The following is a 16,644-nucleotide window of genomic DNA, read 5'->3' on the forward strand; positions in this document are numbered from 1 at the left end:
AAACAAAAAAAAAAAGAAGTGATTTTTTTAGGCCAGAAAAGGAGGGAGTTTAATTTTTTTCAGGTTATCTACAAATATGTTTTTGTGCCATGGCAATAAAACTGGGAAATATCACAAGTACCTTAAAGGAAAATTTACTTTCATTAAGCAAGCACTCAAAATTACTAAGCTTGGTTTTAAAAATCAGAGTTAACTAATTTGTTGTCCTTGTTTTAACATGGAAAGTCCTACATCTCAAGAACCCCCTCAGTGCCTGGCAAACTGGGACAGACTGGTCACCCGATAAGGGTATAAAATAATAAGTAACTTCACTGTTTACGTTAGGAAATTCTTATCAACTTGTCAGTTGAACTGCTCGCTCCTCTGGGCAAATAGCTCTTCTATCAGAAGAGATTGCTTCCCTGGGCAAAGAGGTCGCTTACACCTTATCAAAGGTTAACTTACCAAGACTTGCTTCAAGACTGAATCTCTTACGTTACTGAGTTTGCCCAATCTCAACCAGATTCCTGCATTGGAAAACATTCCTCCTACCACTTGAACCCAGACTACAAAAGGCTGTAATTATGTTGCCCTGAGCATCCCCTCCTTAGACAACTGACTCTGTCAAAGTGGCATTTTCCTTTAGAGAAGGAATGAAAACATCAACACACAGCCAGGCAGCCTTTGACACTGCACAGAGAAAGACTGTGCTACAGAACTTGTAACCACCCTGTAAATAGTATCACAGTCAGGTTACTTGCTCCTAAAATTCAATGGGATTCTTCCCGTGCACTACTCTTCACAGCTGTGTGCCTTGCAGAATCTACTGCTACTCTGGTTCATTCACACACGTCACATGGCTTAAGGCTGCCCTCTGTCCAGTTCCTGATGCCCTTCTTTGCTGCAATTATCTCCTGATAGCTCACCTAACTAATACCTCCCTCACCAAATAGCAACTTATTTTGTTGACTACTAGAAGAACTCTAAAGACAATGATGTGACATTAAATGCGTAAGTTGAAAACAGAACTCTAGTTCTTTAATAACCAACAGGAGAAGATAATACTTTAAATTAAAAGGCACTTTATACCTCCTAAGTGCATTTTAAACTACTTTAAGTGTACTATACAGAGACACCTAGCAAAGAAATATTTAGGGCTCAGTAGTAAAGATTTAATTTAGTTGCATGTAGATAATTAGCTAAGCTCTTTAATATTTACAAATCAGACATAATTACATTTTCATGTATCTTGTAAAACCACAATAAAGCACTGGAAATTAAATATTACATTATGATGATAAACTCGGCCTGTGCAATTATTTTACTTGTTAATAATAAATGAAACAAAATTTCAGAGATGAGATTTATTACTGAGCTCCAATTCCAATGATTTGGAGAATGTGGTAAATATCTAGAAATGAAACAGGTCTAGAACACTCATCAGAAAGGTATATACATTTAAGGTAAACCCATGTTCTTATGGTTATTTTAAAACTAGACCTTCTTTTCTTATCTATTGAGTAGTTCTAGTTTTTAAATAGCTGTAAGAACATTTGGTCTACATCTATAATATCACTGTAACATTTACAAAAACCAAAACAGATAACGGTTGTAGTCAAATAAAAACATCATACTCAGTCTAACATACTTTCTTTTTTAGAAAAGAAAAACTCCAATTACTTTGGGTTATTCTCTCATTTAATCTTTATTTTAGTAGTTGAATGGGAGTATCTTTTCAATTAAAATAAAATTCTGGACCAAAATTAGCTGAAATGGAAAATCGAAATATAAGACCCATCTGTGACTCTGTAAAAACTATTTGTTTTTAACTGCAGGCTTTACGATAATTTACAATTATTTTTTTCTTCACAAATATAGGTTCTATGCCAGGTAGAAAATGAACACTGTCCTTGCAAACAGCAAAACAAACTAAACACAACAGTTGTAAATGCACAATTACCCTTAAAATGTTAAAAATACCATGTAAATTTAAGAGCATCGGTACTTTTTATTACATAGAACTTAATTCACAAAAGTGACTTCCATTCTCATGGTACTTTTACAAGAGGATTTAGTCAAGAAAAAATATTGAGCAGCTCTTTCTGTGGAAAAAGAATGCGATAATGGCTACAGTTCTGAAAGGACAACATTCACTATAGTGGCCTGGCTGCAACCGCAATCCTTCTTCCTCAGTAGCATCTTCTAGAAGAAGAAACAAGATACTGTGTGGTGCTAGCTTCACCTGAAGATTTCAGAGTCCCCAGTAAAGCTCCATCTGCAGTAACCAGCACTGTTAATCCCACTTAGATGTTTTCCTCCTCATATAACTGTGTCCCTCACTATCAATAGCTTCATAGAGGTCCTTCTTATTCTCCTGTGTCGCATGTAGATAACCGATATAAGCCACACAAAGTGAAAGGGTTATCAATCCGAAAGCCATTACAGGTTTGTTCTGTCAAAAGGAAAAAAATTATAAGACCTCATTAAGACTCATCATTTGAGGAGACTCAAGTATCTCTTGCACTTTCCTCTTGACATGCCAAGGCTTTAGTACCACACCAGCATTCCTATGGTATTAATTTCATTTATAAAAATTTACCCAGTTCTTTATTCAATTAACTCAACTCCTGATAATTTAGAGACTACAGAAGACTCTTGCTTCTTCTCTCCACAGCTGGGACATCTCCAACCTTCACCTTTAGGAAGGTGAGGCTGGAAGAGGTGCGAGGGAAACGAGCGGCATGAAAACTGGTCCAGTGCTCAGAGTTTTCAGTGTTATCTGTGTGATGTGGAAAAGTTGCTTAACTTCTCTGGGCCCAAGCTCCCCACTTGCAAACCTTAGTTAATTTTATTAGGAAGTGAGGAATGAAGTATACATGCTATTCTTCTCACCTGAGTTCATGGATAACTGGCAGAAACCCTGTCATGTCATATACCATGTACAGCAAAATATACACGATCTTCTCTGGGAACTTATTCTATTACCTCAAGAAATTTAGTGACTGGAAGAGAAATGCTATTATAAATAACCTTGATTTGCTGCTGTAAAATCCAAGATCCTAAGAGGCAAAGTGATGCAGCTTTGAATATTTTTTTTTTAAAAGCTTTTTAAATTTGTATTTTCTGCTTCTGTCACCATACCTGTTGTATTACTATTATTTCAAATCTTAATCATCAAAAAAATAAAGGTCAAACCTCAGAGCAGTTTAAATTTACAATTCTTTTAAAAATATTTCTTACTTTATTTATTTATTCATTCATTCATTCATTTATGGCTGCCTTGGGTCTTTGTTGCTGCGCGCGGGCTTTCTCTAGTTGCAGCGAGGGCTACTTTTCGTTGCGATGTGTGGGCTTCTCATTGCGGTGGATTCTCTTGTTGTGGAGCACGGGCTCCAGGCACATGGGCTTCAGTAGTTGTGGCACACGGGCTCAGTTATTCCGCGGTATGTGGGATCTTCCCGGGCCAGGGCTCGAACCCGTGTTCCCTGCTCTGGCAGGCGGATTCTTAACCACTGCACCATCAGGGAAGCCCTAAATTTACAACTCTTAAAATGTATTTGGCAATTAAAAGAATACATTAGGGACTTCCTAATGTATTAGGAAGAGAGAGAGCTGAATCCCACATGCAGCAACGAAAGGTCCCACATGCTGCAACCGGGACCTAGCGCAGCCAAATAAATAAATAAATATTAAAAAAAAAAGTCTTATCCTGGATGTATGTCTTACAGGTTTAATGAAGAGCTCTGGATTCACAGCTCGAAATAAGGTTGTGGAGCGGACCCCTCTGAGCCCTGGGTTTCCCAGGTCTTTTTCCTTGGGTGGCTCCTTTTTAAAGGCTGGAGGCTCAGGTGCTGAAGACATCTTGACTAACGATGATTTAGTACCTAAAAATAAAATGAGAAACTTTTTTTCCCTTCCAGATTATGTTCTTTTGATAATGCTCTTTAAGAAACTGATTCCGTATTCATTCTTTTTTGAATTCCAGTCCACTTTTCCACCAAAAGTGATGGTCAATTATTTTCTTCCTTTGTATAACACATACTTTGTAAATGGAACTTCAGGTTTTGCTTGGTAAAATGGCTATTTTATTTTTCATCTCTTAGACCAAACTAGTGAGGTATGCAAAAATTGTCTTCCTACTTTTCCAGGAGGCTAGATAATTTGTTTTTTGGTCTGAGTCACACTGTATCTTGTTATATGAAGGGGGTGCTAAGGGTGGAAGTGGCCGGTGGGTTATCCACACCTTCTTAATTTCCTTCCATTTTCACCTTCCTCACCTTCCAATAGCCCTTCAGGACTATTCCATTGCTCCCACCCCCTCGGGCTTCCTCCACCGGCAACCCCAGCACCAGCACCAGACAGAAGAGTGAGCAGCTGTCAGTCCTCACTCCCTCTCTGCCTATCATCCACTCTGGAAACAACCACTATGCTACCTCCTTAATCTGAATACCCTTAATTACTCAGAATTTATCCTATTAGATCCGAGTATGTCTTTTGGCTTCTGGTTCTCCCAGCTGGAATGTCATCATTTTGTGAATATTTTTCTCTTCTAGATACTATTAGGCAAAAGCTTATTCCTACCATTCCTGCCACGGAATGCTTGGGGGCGGGGGCAGAGTTGCAAGGGAGAAGGTAGGGAAAGACACCTTCCAAAGAAAGGCTGAACTTGATGACAATATAATAAAATTCTTCAGGGGAAATGCTGAACCCTCTCATATAGTAAATGTTATGAAATGAGAGTCAAACACTCACATTTAAACACTCATTGGGGCTTTGTTTATTCAAGTATTCTTTAAGTCTTCCATTTTATAGTCTTTATAAAAGCAATATTTTTGCAACTTTATTACTTATGGAGAAAGTTAGGAGTTCAGTTTTTTCAAAACATGCTGATTATTCAATGGGAAAGCTCAACACATGTGTGATCCAAACACAGGAGTGTGCTATAGGCACAGCAGGTGGCCATTAGCAAGAGGATCTTGCGTTTCACTCCTTCCATCCCCTTGCTAACCATTCTCAGCCATTCATTAAATAAACCTCCCATACTTTGGGCATGTGTATTGGTTTCATAATCACTGGGGAGCAGATAAACATTTCTGAAGCCCTGGGGGTTAGCTGACTTGCCAATGACAAGTGGTCTCATCTCTTCTGACCACGATGCATTACAGCAGAATAGAGCAATCATCAACCTCTGTTTACCTCTTCTGCGAAGTCTACCTTGGACACGAAGTATATGAGGTAACAACTCGTAAAACACTTATTTCATCAGCATTTAAAACATCATTCAAGCTGTAACAAGCAATTTTTTAAAAATTTCAACTGCATTCAAGTTACTAGTTTTCTCTACTGAACAGTGTTTTTTTCACTACAGACAACTTCTGAATCATTCCATAACATGCCTGAAATTTGTTCAGCCAGCACACACTTGCTTGAAACTCATCATGCCCAAGGTTGGCAAAAAAAATCCAACATTTTCTGCAGAACCAGGGGTCCACTCATATGCCCAACTCTTACGTGAACTTCTTGAAACTGTCGAGTGAAGAAAAACGCGCAAGCTACAAGTTGCAAGTTAAGTTTTATTTGGGGACCTTACGGAAGACTGACTATAGCCTGGAAGACAGCCTCTCAAGCCTCTCAGATATATTAATATTTATATATATACACATGCAAGATTCTTTGGTCTCCTCTTTCCTTACCCGAACCTACATTTGCTTTGTGACGAATCAAGCAAATAAGCAATCAAGGTAGTATTTATTATACTGCAACCTCTAGACATCCACATTCTGTTTATGTTAAACTGTTTATGTTAAACTCTTTGCCATAAATGACAATTAAAGAACACCTGGGCTAGAAACCACTGCAAATGTTTATTGAAAGGGCCTTTTACAATTTAAAGAATTACCTACTACACTATATTTTAAAAGATTTAATATACCACAATTTCCATTGTTTGTGATACTTTGGGGAACGTATGAAAATAATATTTTCCATTATATATCATTCTTTTACTGGGCCTGGAATAAGACAGCTCAGTTCTATTGCTGCTTCTCCTTTAATGAGCCACAGTCACTGAAGATGTTACAATAATTCTCCCCAAACTGCATAACTTGTTTATGCCACTGATCAAACTAATAAAGAATTTTAACAACCTTCTGTACTTTAAGTAAAAAGAAACAGATTACTGAGGCCAAAAAGGGCCTTAGTAGGTAAGAATTTGTGATATATAAGAACAGAACAAAGCAGAACATTTTTTTCATGTAAGAGAAGGTTCTTCTGCATCTCCTCACATGCCCAGCACACAGAGCTGTAGGAATATGCCTGGGGCAGAAATTCAAGATGTGGTGGCTGAATAAATAAAGAATGTAAGATGCAAAACCTTAGCTGTTTCTTCACAGATGTGTTAATTGTCAGTGCTTTTTGGGAAAACAAGTCTCTATTTCAAAAGCAAACTTTTAATCTAGTAGTAAAAGCTGACTAGCTACTTTCAAGTGCAGAGCTAATATAATTCCATTTTAAAAAGCTGCAGCACCGTAAGTTCAAAGCACAGCAACAACCTATTCCAACACTACCACTCGAATCAGCAGTACCTAAGACAACAGTTAACATCTAGCACACGTCCATCAGAACTTTCTAAGTCTCCCCATCACTTTCTCCCACTTCTTCCCTTACTCTTTTTTTCCCACTGCAGGTAACTAGCACTTTCTTATTGGTATATGATACTGACCAATCTCTAGATACACTTGCTTTCAAGATATGTTTATTTGTAAGCTAGGACCCTCATTTATTGCATTAAAAGGGGAATCGTCGGACTTCCCTGGTGGTCCAGCAGTTAAGACTCCGTGCTTCCAATGCAGGGGGCCTGGGTTCGATCCCTGGTCAGGGAACTAGATTCCACATGCCGCAACTAAGACCCAGCACAGGCAAATAAATAAATATTACACACACACACACACACACACACACACACACACGACCCAGCACAGCCAAATAAATATTACACACACACACACACACACACACACACACACACACACACACACACACACACACACAAGCAAGGATGATGGGAACCTGGCACTGAACTGCTCCTGGCTAAGTAATTTGGTGATTAGTTTCTGTGTGGGCCCACCTGTAAAACGCTCAATAAGTCAGGTAACCCAGGGCCACCACCTGGCTGTGCAATCTGTCCAGGTGCCCCCATTCTTATTTCTTCTTCATTTTTCCATCACCCATTTGTTGTTCCCTTATCAACTCATGAAAAGAAACAGTTGTATATAATTTTTTTAAAATAGAAGAGAGGAGAATTTTTCATACCTGCCTGTAAAAAAAAGATCTAAACTAAACTGTATTTACTTCATATGTCCCTCCTGGAGAAAAGACAGTCTCTTCAATAAGTAGTGCTGGGAAAACTGGACAGCTACATGTAAAAGAATGAAATCAGAACATTCTCTAACAACATACACAAAAATAAACTCAAAATGGATTAAAGACCTAAATGTAAGGCTGGATACTATAAAACTCTTAGAGGAAAACAGGCAAAACACTCTTTGACATAAATCACAGCAATATCTTTCTGAATCCAAAAGGATCAACCTCCCAGAGTAATGAAAATAAAAACAAAAATAAACAAATGGGACCTAATTAAACTTAGCTTTTGCACAGCAAAGGAAACCATAAACAAAACGAAGACAACCTACAGAATGGGAGAAAATATTTGCAAATGATGCAATTGACAAGAGATTAATCTCCAAAATATACAAGCAGTCCATGCAGCTCAATATCCAAAAAACAAACAACCCAATCAAAAAATGGGTGGAAGACCTAAATAGACATTTCTCCAAAAAAGACATACACATGGCCCATAGGCACATGAAAAGATGTTCAACATAGCTAATCATCACAGAAATGCAAATCAAAGCTACAATGAGGTATCAGCTCATGCTGATCAGAATGGCCACCATCAAAAAGTCTACAAACAATAAATATTGGAGAGGGTGTGGAGAAAAGGGAACTTTCCTACACTGCTGGTGGGAATGTAAATTGGTACAGCCACTATGGAGAACGGTATGGAGTTTCCTTAAAAAACTAAAAATAGGGGCTTCCCTGGTGGCACAGTGGTTGAGAGTCCACCTGCCGATGCAGGGGACACGGGTTTGTGCCCCGGTCTGGGAAGATCCCACATGCCACGGAGCGGCTGGGCCCGGGAGCCATGGCCGCTGAGCCTGCGCGTCTGGAGCCTGTGCTCTGCAATGGGAAAGGCCACAACAGTGAGAGGGCCATGTACCGCAAAAAAAAAAAAAAAAAAACCAAAAAATAGAGCTACCATATGATCCAGCAATCCCACTCCTGGGCATTTATCTGGAGAAAACAATAATTTGAAAAGACACATGCACCCCAATGTTCATTGCAGCACTATTTACAATAGCCAAGACACGGAAGCAACCTAAATGTCCATCAACAGGTGAATGGATAAAGATGTGGTATATATACACAATGGAATATTACTCAGCCATAAAAAAGAATGAAATAATGCCAACTGCAGTAACATGGATGGACCTAGAGCTTATCATACTAAGCGAAGTCAGAAAGAGAAAGACAAATACCATATGATATCACTTATATGTGGAATCGAAAAAAATGATACAAATTGACTTATTTACAAAACAGAAACAGACTCACAGACATAGAAAACGAACTTAGGGTTACCAAAGGGAAAAGGTGGGAGTGTGGATAAATTAGGAGTTTTGGATTAAGATACACACAATACTATATATAAAATAGACAATCAACCAGGACCTACTATATAGCACAGGGAACTCTACTCAATATTCTGTAATAACCTATAAGGGAAAAGAATCTGAAAAAGAATGGATATATGTATTTGTATAACCAAATGACTTTGCTGTACACCTGAAACTAACACAACATTGTAAATCAATTATACTCCAATATAAAATAAAAATTTTTTAAAAAAGATCTAAACTAAGCTGCGTTTTACTTCATATGTCCCTCCTGGTAAAAAGTTCTTTACCTTTTTCTTCTGCCCACCCTCTGTTGAAGGCAATATGAGATAGGAAAAGGAAGTAGCAGAGGTAAAGGACTGACACTTTGCACCAATGCCACAAGGGTCATTCACACCCTAAAGTGTGAGTGAGAATGGTGCTCCCCTGGAATGAATAATGCACACTGTGCGAAGCTATACAAAGATGTTCCCAAGCCGAGTCAGGAACAGTCATTTTTGAATGATTTTCTCTCCTTTAGTAAAATCCTTACTCTGCAGGATGATCCAGAATATATTTGGCAACCGACATTAAACAATTCAGTGAAATAAAATTGGCATGATAAATTTAGAAAATTATCAGAATCATAGAACATTAGTGAAAGGCATGTCAGCAATAATCAAAGCCTTGTTTTTAAGACTTAGGGACTTATAAAATGGACAATATACTTTAATGAGATATAAATGTACTTGTTATTTTAGTTCCACATACCACACTACTTTAATATTTAAGAAAATCACTTGAAGTCTGGGGCAGGACACTTTAAAAATAATTTGAGGGGCTTCCCTGGTGGCGCAGTGGTTGGGAGTCTGCCTGCCGATGCAGGGGACGCGGGTTCGTGCCCCGGTCCGGGAGGATCCCGCGTGCCACGGAGCGGCTGGGCCCGTGAGCCATGGCCGCTGGGCCTGCGCGTCCGGAGCCTGTGCTCTGCAACGGGAGAGGCCACAGCAGTGAGAGGCCCGCGTACCGCAAAAAAGAAAAAAAAAAATTTGAATTAGAATAAGCAAGTTTGGGACAGAATCAGAGGACTCCTGTCTTGAGGGAGTGTAGAATAGCCTCAAATTCCAACTTTGCTACAGATTAGGTGTATGTTTTTGAGTGACAACCTCTCTAAGCCTCAGTCTGCACCTTTATAAAAGGGATAATATTATCTAATGCATAGAATTACTATGTGGATTAAATGAGATAACATTTTTTATAGGACAAAACAGATGTTCAATAACTGGTAGCTACTGTCATCTTCACCATCGAATCCAATCCCCTTTTTTTAAACAAAGAAATCTAAACCCACAGAGACTGCCTTTGCCCAAAGGAGAGGGAGATAATCCAGGTCTCTCAATTTCCAGCCCACCCCTAGTCCACCACTTCACCCCACCTTACTCCTAAATTGATAAGACTCTGCATTTGTAAGTTATTTATTACAAGTTTTAAGAAACATAAAATTACAATCACTTAAATTTTAAAGATGAATTCTGTATTTGCTGTTTTTAAGGTAAAAAACGCTATTAAAAAATCTCTTTCCATCACTTGAAATTTACTGTACCTAGAAAAAGGAGAAAGATTTTGACAACGGTTGTTGCCTACAATCTGAGAGGTGTAAAGTACTACCTGGGTCCGCTGCCCTCCCCATAGTGTGATACCCACACTACAGCTGGCCCTACTCAAAGACTGATACCTTTGAAGGCTCCAGAAAAAAACAAAACAACTGCATTCAGTTAAGTTCCAGACATTGTCTTGCAGGGGGAACACACGACTTAACACAGTTAAAAAGGAAAGAGGCACCTCATGTGAAAACAGTTACAAAACCACTTTCCCCTAATTAGGAAGTTTGGTGAGCTGGGATACCAAGAAACTGTCCAGGAAATGGGAGGGCTCTGGCGGTGGAAGTGTCCACGGATGGGGCGGGACACGCGCCCGGTGGGGTCAGAGATCTCCAAGACCCAGCTCAGGGCGCCCACCGAGTGGCGAGGATTCGGGGGGCTTGAGAGAACGCCGCCGAGTCTACGCACCTGGGAGCGAGGTCCGCATGGCGGCCGGACCCTGCAAGGCCAGGGTCGAGTGCGCTGTAGGGCGGCCGCCCTGTCCCCACCCGCCGGCCCTCCGCTCAGCCACCCCGGCCCCGCCGCTGCTTACCTGCCGCCGGGTCACGTCCACTCCGCGTCCGCTGCGCTCCGCCTTTCCCCCTGCACCTCGTCTCTCCCTGCAGGAGAGAGCGGCCCAGCGCGCTCGGCAAGCTCTGCGCCGCAGCGGCCCCTACAGCCCGGAGGCTGCGGCGCAGAGGCGCGGGAGCGGAGGGGTACCAGTCTAGCGCCTCTCCTCCACCTCCCAAGCCCTGCAGCCCGCCCGCGGGATGGAGTTTGCAAAGGGCGTTTTTGGTTTCTTCCTTTTTTACCTTAATTTTTCAGCCTACTGGGTCCAAATAACTTTCCAGTTTCGCGTGTGTGTTTTGTATAAATAAAAGGAGACATCACTTAGAATTACATAAATTTATTAACGGAAGGGGAAAGCTTTCTGATTTGGGAAAGAAGGCCCGGATCTGGTTTCCTCCTAGCCCCATTTCAGGGACACAGTCATTTAAATGTACGGTTAATCCTCTGACATTCTGTTAGTGCCTTGAGATTCTAAGATGCAAGATATGTGTGGCTATGGTTGTGATAAGAATAGATATGGATGCCGGTTTGCACGTACTTTGCTGATGTTGAACTTTGTTGGGATAAAAGCTGTGTTAAAACAAACAAAATAGAATATCAGGTGCCCAGATTTTGACATGGATTTATGTAAATTTTTGGCAAATGGATTTTGAATTTAAAACTTGTTCTCTCAAGCCAAACTGACTTTAATTTGAGGTTTAATTTTTAAAAGTTCACTGACATCTGGTATTAGTAGGCAATCTTCTGACAAATAAGTTAAATTTTAATTAAAAAGCTGTTTGTAACATGAAAAGGTGCTCAACATCACTAATCATTAGGGAAATGCGAAACCACAGTGAGATATCGCCTCACTCCTGTTAGAAGGGCTCTCATCAAAAAGACAAGAGGGACTTCCCCGGTGGCACAGTGGTTAAGAACCCACCTGCCAATTCAGGAGACACGGGTTTGAGCCGTGGTCCGGGAAGATCCCACATGCCACGAAGCAACTAAGCCCGTGCGCCACAACTAGAGCTTGCGCTCTAGAGCCCGCCAGTCACAGCTACTGAAGCCCGCATGCCTAGAGCCCATGCTCCGCAACAAGAAAAGCCACCGCAATGAGAAGCGCACCGCATTAAAGATAGCCCCTGCTCACCGCAACTAGAGAAAGCCCGCGCTCAGCAACGAAGACCAACGCAGCCAAAGATTAAAAATAATTAATTAATTAATTTAAAAAAAAATAAGATAGCACCATCAATATTTAATAATATTTAACAGGACATCTGGTATTTGCTAAGATTAGGAGCTTTTCTATTTGATGGGATTGGCTGCATAAAACAAAGTTTCATCTGTGTGAAAATGCATTCAGATTTATGAAAGACAACTGTTTTAATCAGAAGTTCCCAAAGTCTGCTCTAGGGACAATACTGGTGGTCTGTGAGCCTTCTCAAGGGAAGGGTACTTTTTTTTCAGGCAAGAATTAATAGAATTAATCTTTGCACAGGGCCTAGGCATGCGGGCTTCAGTAGTTGTGGCACACGAGCTTAATTGCTCCACAGCATGTGGGATCCTCCCAGATCAGGGCTCGACCTGTGTCCCCTGCATTGGCAGGCAGATTCTTCACCACGTTGTTGAGGTAATGTTTATAAAATGAATGCTGGATTCTTTTCCCTAGCATCACGCCAAGTCAAAGTAGGTGACATAATTAATGTGGGTTCAGCATACAACTGTTATTTCAGCTGCAAATAACTGAAAGTAACTTGAGTGCAAAAGGATCTGTATCACCTCATGTAATTAAGTACAAGGAGGGGACTGGTTTGGGGAACAGTGAGATATGGAACATCCATAGATAGCAACAGGGCTCCCTTGTCTCATTTCTTTATGCACTTCTCAGGTACACTCACTGCATGTCTTGGGTACATCCCTGCTGGCAGTTCCAGCCTCATACCACGTTAAGGTACATCCAAGTGGAAAGGGAGCTTTTCTAATCATCCATTTATCAAATATCATAAAAGAATTGTGATTGGCTTTCATGACCTTTGGGTCATATACCCTTTTTCAGGACAAATTGTTGTGGACAGGAGGAAGGAATAGCAGGGCTGGCCCCGCCTGGGTCAAGGTCATGTTATGCCAGTTATGGAGGAGACAATTCTCTGGGGGTTGGGATGGGGTAGAGATGCTAGGAAGACAAAACAAGCAGATGTCCACCCCACAGGTAGACCTGCTTCCTGAGAAGTTACACAGAACTCCTGAAAAGCAGCAGCTGGCAGGGATCACAGAATAGAACTTTTCCACTGAGGGGTGCTGCTTTCCCATGCTCACATGGTGGTGAAGGGATGCCTTCTATTCACGGTGGGTGACTAAATGAGGTGACCAAAGTGGAAGAAATGGGTGGGCCTGGTGCTGAATGCACAGGTGAGACTCCTGAGGGACTTGAAAAAATAATATCGTTACCTGCCGTCATATAATTTATTTATTTATTGTCTTTCTTCTCCTTTAGCATGTAAGTTCCATGAAGGCATGACTATTCCATGAAAGCTCCATGGAGCTTCATGTAAGCTGCATGAAGGCTCTACGTTTCTCTCGTAGCTATATTTCCAGACACATGAAGAGCTCCAGAAATATTCATAGAAGGTATGTTAAGTGGACAAGTGAGATGCTAAGGAGGAGGTACGATGATGAAGAGCAGCCAGCCAACTCATATGGGCCTCTGGACCATGAGAGACACTTTCCCACAATGGGATGAAAGTGAGATATTGTGAAAGGGGTCCTAGTGCAGGAGGGTAGAGCTGCCACGATGGGCCTGCAGGCCCCGCTTGTGAAAGGAAAATCAAAATGGAGTTGGTGTTGCTAAGAGAGCTCTCTCACATGGAGCCTGGAGGCCATCGAGAAAGTGTGACTTACGCGTGTCTCAGCCTGGATGGAACCTGACCTTTGATCACTTACCGTCTAAAGCAGGCATCCAGAACATCTGCCAAGTGCTCCAGAAACTCAAGATATTTGTTGGACGCTTACCCTAAAATAACCAGTGACAGCCTATCCCTTAAGGACAAATATTTCCTTTCCTGCATCAGTCAGTCATAATTCTTGAACAATCCTGTGGCTTTTGCTTTTATAAGCCCCTGACTCTTTCTCTTTCCCGGAACAGGCTTTTAGTTTTACCTGATTCTGTATCTCCCAAATTGCAATTTTTTAAGACCGCCCCCCCACAAAAAGTTCTTTGTTATTTGCAGCCTTGATACTGATTATTGTTGGCCATCAATTCTGTAACTGCTTCTGACGGCACCCAGGGCTGCAGAAACAACTTCTCTCAACTGAGGCACAGATCTTTTATTCCTTTATCAACATGTTCCCCTCATTGGATAAAAACACACAAAAAAACCCCAAGCCCACCCTTTTTCTTACTCTTCCACCTTTGCCCAAACCCAATTTCCAGAGAAGAGGGGAACCCTCTGAGGTAGAGGGGGCCCAAGCAAGGCTTTGTGGCCAGCCTGTTGTCAATAGCCACGCCCTGGGGTGTGGAGGGCATGGGCCCTGAGGTTTGCCTGTAGGCAAATGTCAGTGAAATGTCAGTATCAATGTTCAAGTGACCTTATTTTTATCCAGATGCTAGAGAAAGTTGGGGATATTTGGGTTGTACGATTGAAACTGCTGTTCACTGTACATACCTTTGAAATAAAACAATTTTAATGTAGATGTAAAATGCAGTGTATTACAAAATTTACAAACGTTTAGAGAGAAGTCCCAGAGACTAACAGATGAACTCACAAGATGGCTTAGTGTTTCTGAAGTCTTGCCAGTTGGTCTGACATTCACATACCCTCAGCATCATCCTACATCGAAGGTGGGCAAACTTGAGCATGCGTCAGACTCACCTTTGTTAAAACACCAATTACAGGACCCCAACTCCAGCGTATTTCAGAAAGTAGGTCTGGGGTGGGGCCTGAGAAATTCCATTGCTGCCACTGCTGCTCCTTGGACCTCACCTTGAGAACCACTGACATTCATGATGGGTCACTTTCCTTCTTCATTTGCCAGCTACGCTCAGCGGCCATGGCTCACGGGCGCAGCCGCTCCGCGGCACGGGGAAGATTCCCGGACCGGGGCATGAACCTGCGTCCCCTGCATCGGCAGGCGGACTCTCAACCACTGCGCCACCAGGGAAGCCCCATAACTGCTTTTTATTATATAGTTTCTACCCTGGGGAGAAAGATGTGTCACATTTTAACTCATCTTAAGAAATTCCTCTGAAGATTTAAATGTCTGACCCAATGAAGCCTCCAGCAAGTCAGACAAAACAATCATTTCAGACGGTGGAGACTTAAATACAGTTAGTGTTGATCATAGGTCTGCATGGTTTGGGATCAGTGCAAATCTAATCAAGTGAGTGGGACAATTTTATTTGGAGGCAATGACATTTATCCTGAGAAGGTGCTTCCTAAGTTTCAAAAAATGCAAAGATTTGGACCTACTGCATAGTACAGGGAACTATACTCAATATTTTGTAATAACCTATAAGGGAAATGAATCTGGAAAAAAATATATATGTATGCATAGCTGAATCACTTTGCTGTACACCTGAAACTAACACAACGTTGTAAATCAACTATAATCCAATATAAATAAATAAATAAATAAATCCACAGTGAAAAGGCAAATCTCCAGAAGAGGACAGCCTCCGTGTGAACAGGCGTCAGGGTTTTCTAATCGGAGCCAGAGGCTCGCTCTATTTCTCTTTTAGATCAGTCAGCCTCCACCTCTCACTCCAAGCAACCAAGAGTGTCTGTCTCTCTTCCAGCCATGCAGATGTAAAATGCAGACTATTATAAAACTTACAAACATTTAGGGAGAGACCCCAGAGTCTAACAGAACATCATGAACAGCATATTGTACAATGTTTGTTTGTTTGCAGAAAGGGTGTAGAGCTTTGATCAATACAATTGGATGGACAGGCAGGGAAAGCATGCTCTGCCATTAGGCCCTGGAGGCTGGATGGAGTAAAGCAAAGTGACACAGGCACAGAATAACGGAAAGCAGGTGAATCAAGGCAAACAGGGTTACAGGATTGTGTAATTATGAGGAATTATTTTCTTTTGTTCAGATTTTCTTTAATATTGTTGTTGTACTTATTTTCAATACCAATTATTTAATATAACCTGGTGCTAGAATTTAAGCCTTTCCTTTACTCACCTCTATTTTTTAAGTAATCTTTTTGTTCAATTGGAGCATTTGTTTAATTGAAGGAAAGTATACAAATTCTAAGTGAACAGCTTGATGGATACTCACAAAGTGTACACACTCAAGTGACCACCACCCAGAATAGGAGCTAGAATATCCCAGAAGAGCATCACAGAACCACATCACACCTCCTCTCCGTCACTATCCAACCCCTTCCCTGGCAACCGCTATTTCAACTTCTATCACCATATATTAATTTTTTAACTATTATGTTTTAAAATTCATTCATATTGATGCATTTATCAGTCTGTGGTTCATTTCCATTGCTATATAGTATTGCATTGTCCTGAGAAGTGAGATTTCCTGCCTCAGCATGAATTTAACTGATGGGACTGGTAGCTGAGATTAGCCAGATTAGGAAGATGCAATAGCAGATCAATACAGAAATTTACTGTTTGCATCAGGAAATTTTTTTTTTTTTTTTTTGCGGTACGCGGGCCTCTGACTGTTGTGGCCTCTCCCGTTGCGGAGCACAGGCTCCAGACGCGCAGGCTTCAGTAGTTGTGGTGTGTGGGCTCAGTAGT

At 41.1% G+C, this 16,644-nt stretch overlaps 1 protein-coding gene across 2 annotated transcripts; it reads right to left on the minus strand.

Annotated features, from left to right (window-relative positions):
• Positions 1-1,971: 1,971 nt before the first annotated feature.
• On the minus strand, positions 1,972-16,252 carry SMIM8 (small integral membrane protein 8). Of its 2 annotated transcripts, XM_007467311.1 has the most exons (4): positions 16,249-16,252; positions 10,890-10,931; positions 3,706-3,863; positions 1,972-2,431 (listed from the first exon to the last, which is right to left on the minus strand). In XM_007467311.1, the coding sequence occupies exons 3-4, from the start codon at positions 3,838-3,840 to the stop codon at positions 2,273-2,275; spliced, it is 294 nt and encodes a 97-aa protein (XP_007467373.1). In that variant the 5' UTR covers positions 3,841-3,863; positions 10,890-10,931; positions 16,249-16,252; the 3' UTR covers positions 1,972-2,272. The 2 variants fall into 2 exon arrangements, with proteins under 2 accessions (XP_007467373.1, XP_007467374.1); XM_007467312.1 differs by lacking the exons at positions 10,890-10,931; positions 16,249-16,252 and adding an exon at positions 9,008-9,022 and having other exon boundaries at positions 2,273-2,431.
• Between the last annotated feature and the right edge of the window lie 392 nt (positions 16,253-16,644).

This window comes from Lipotes vexillifer, unplaced genomic scaffold, assembly GCF_000442215.2.
Source record: "Lipotes vexillifer unplaced genomic scaffold, Lipotes_vexillifer_v1.1 scaffold554, whole genome shotgun sequence".
NCBI lineage: Eukaryota > Metazoa > Chordata > Mammalia > Artiodactyla > Lipotidae > Lipotes > Lipotes vexillifer.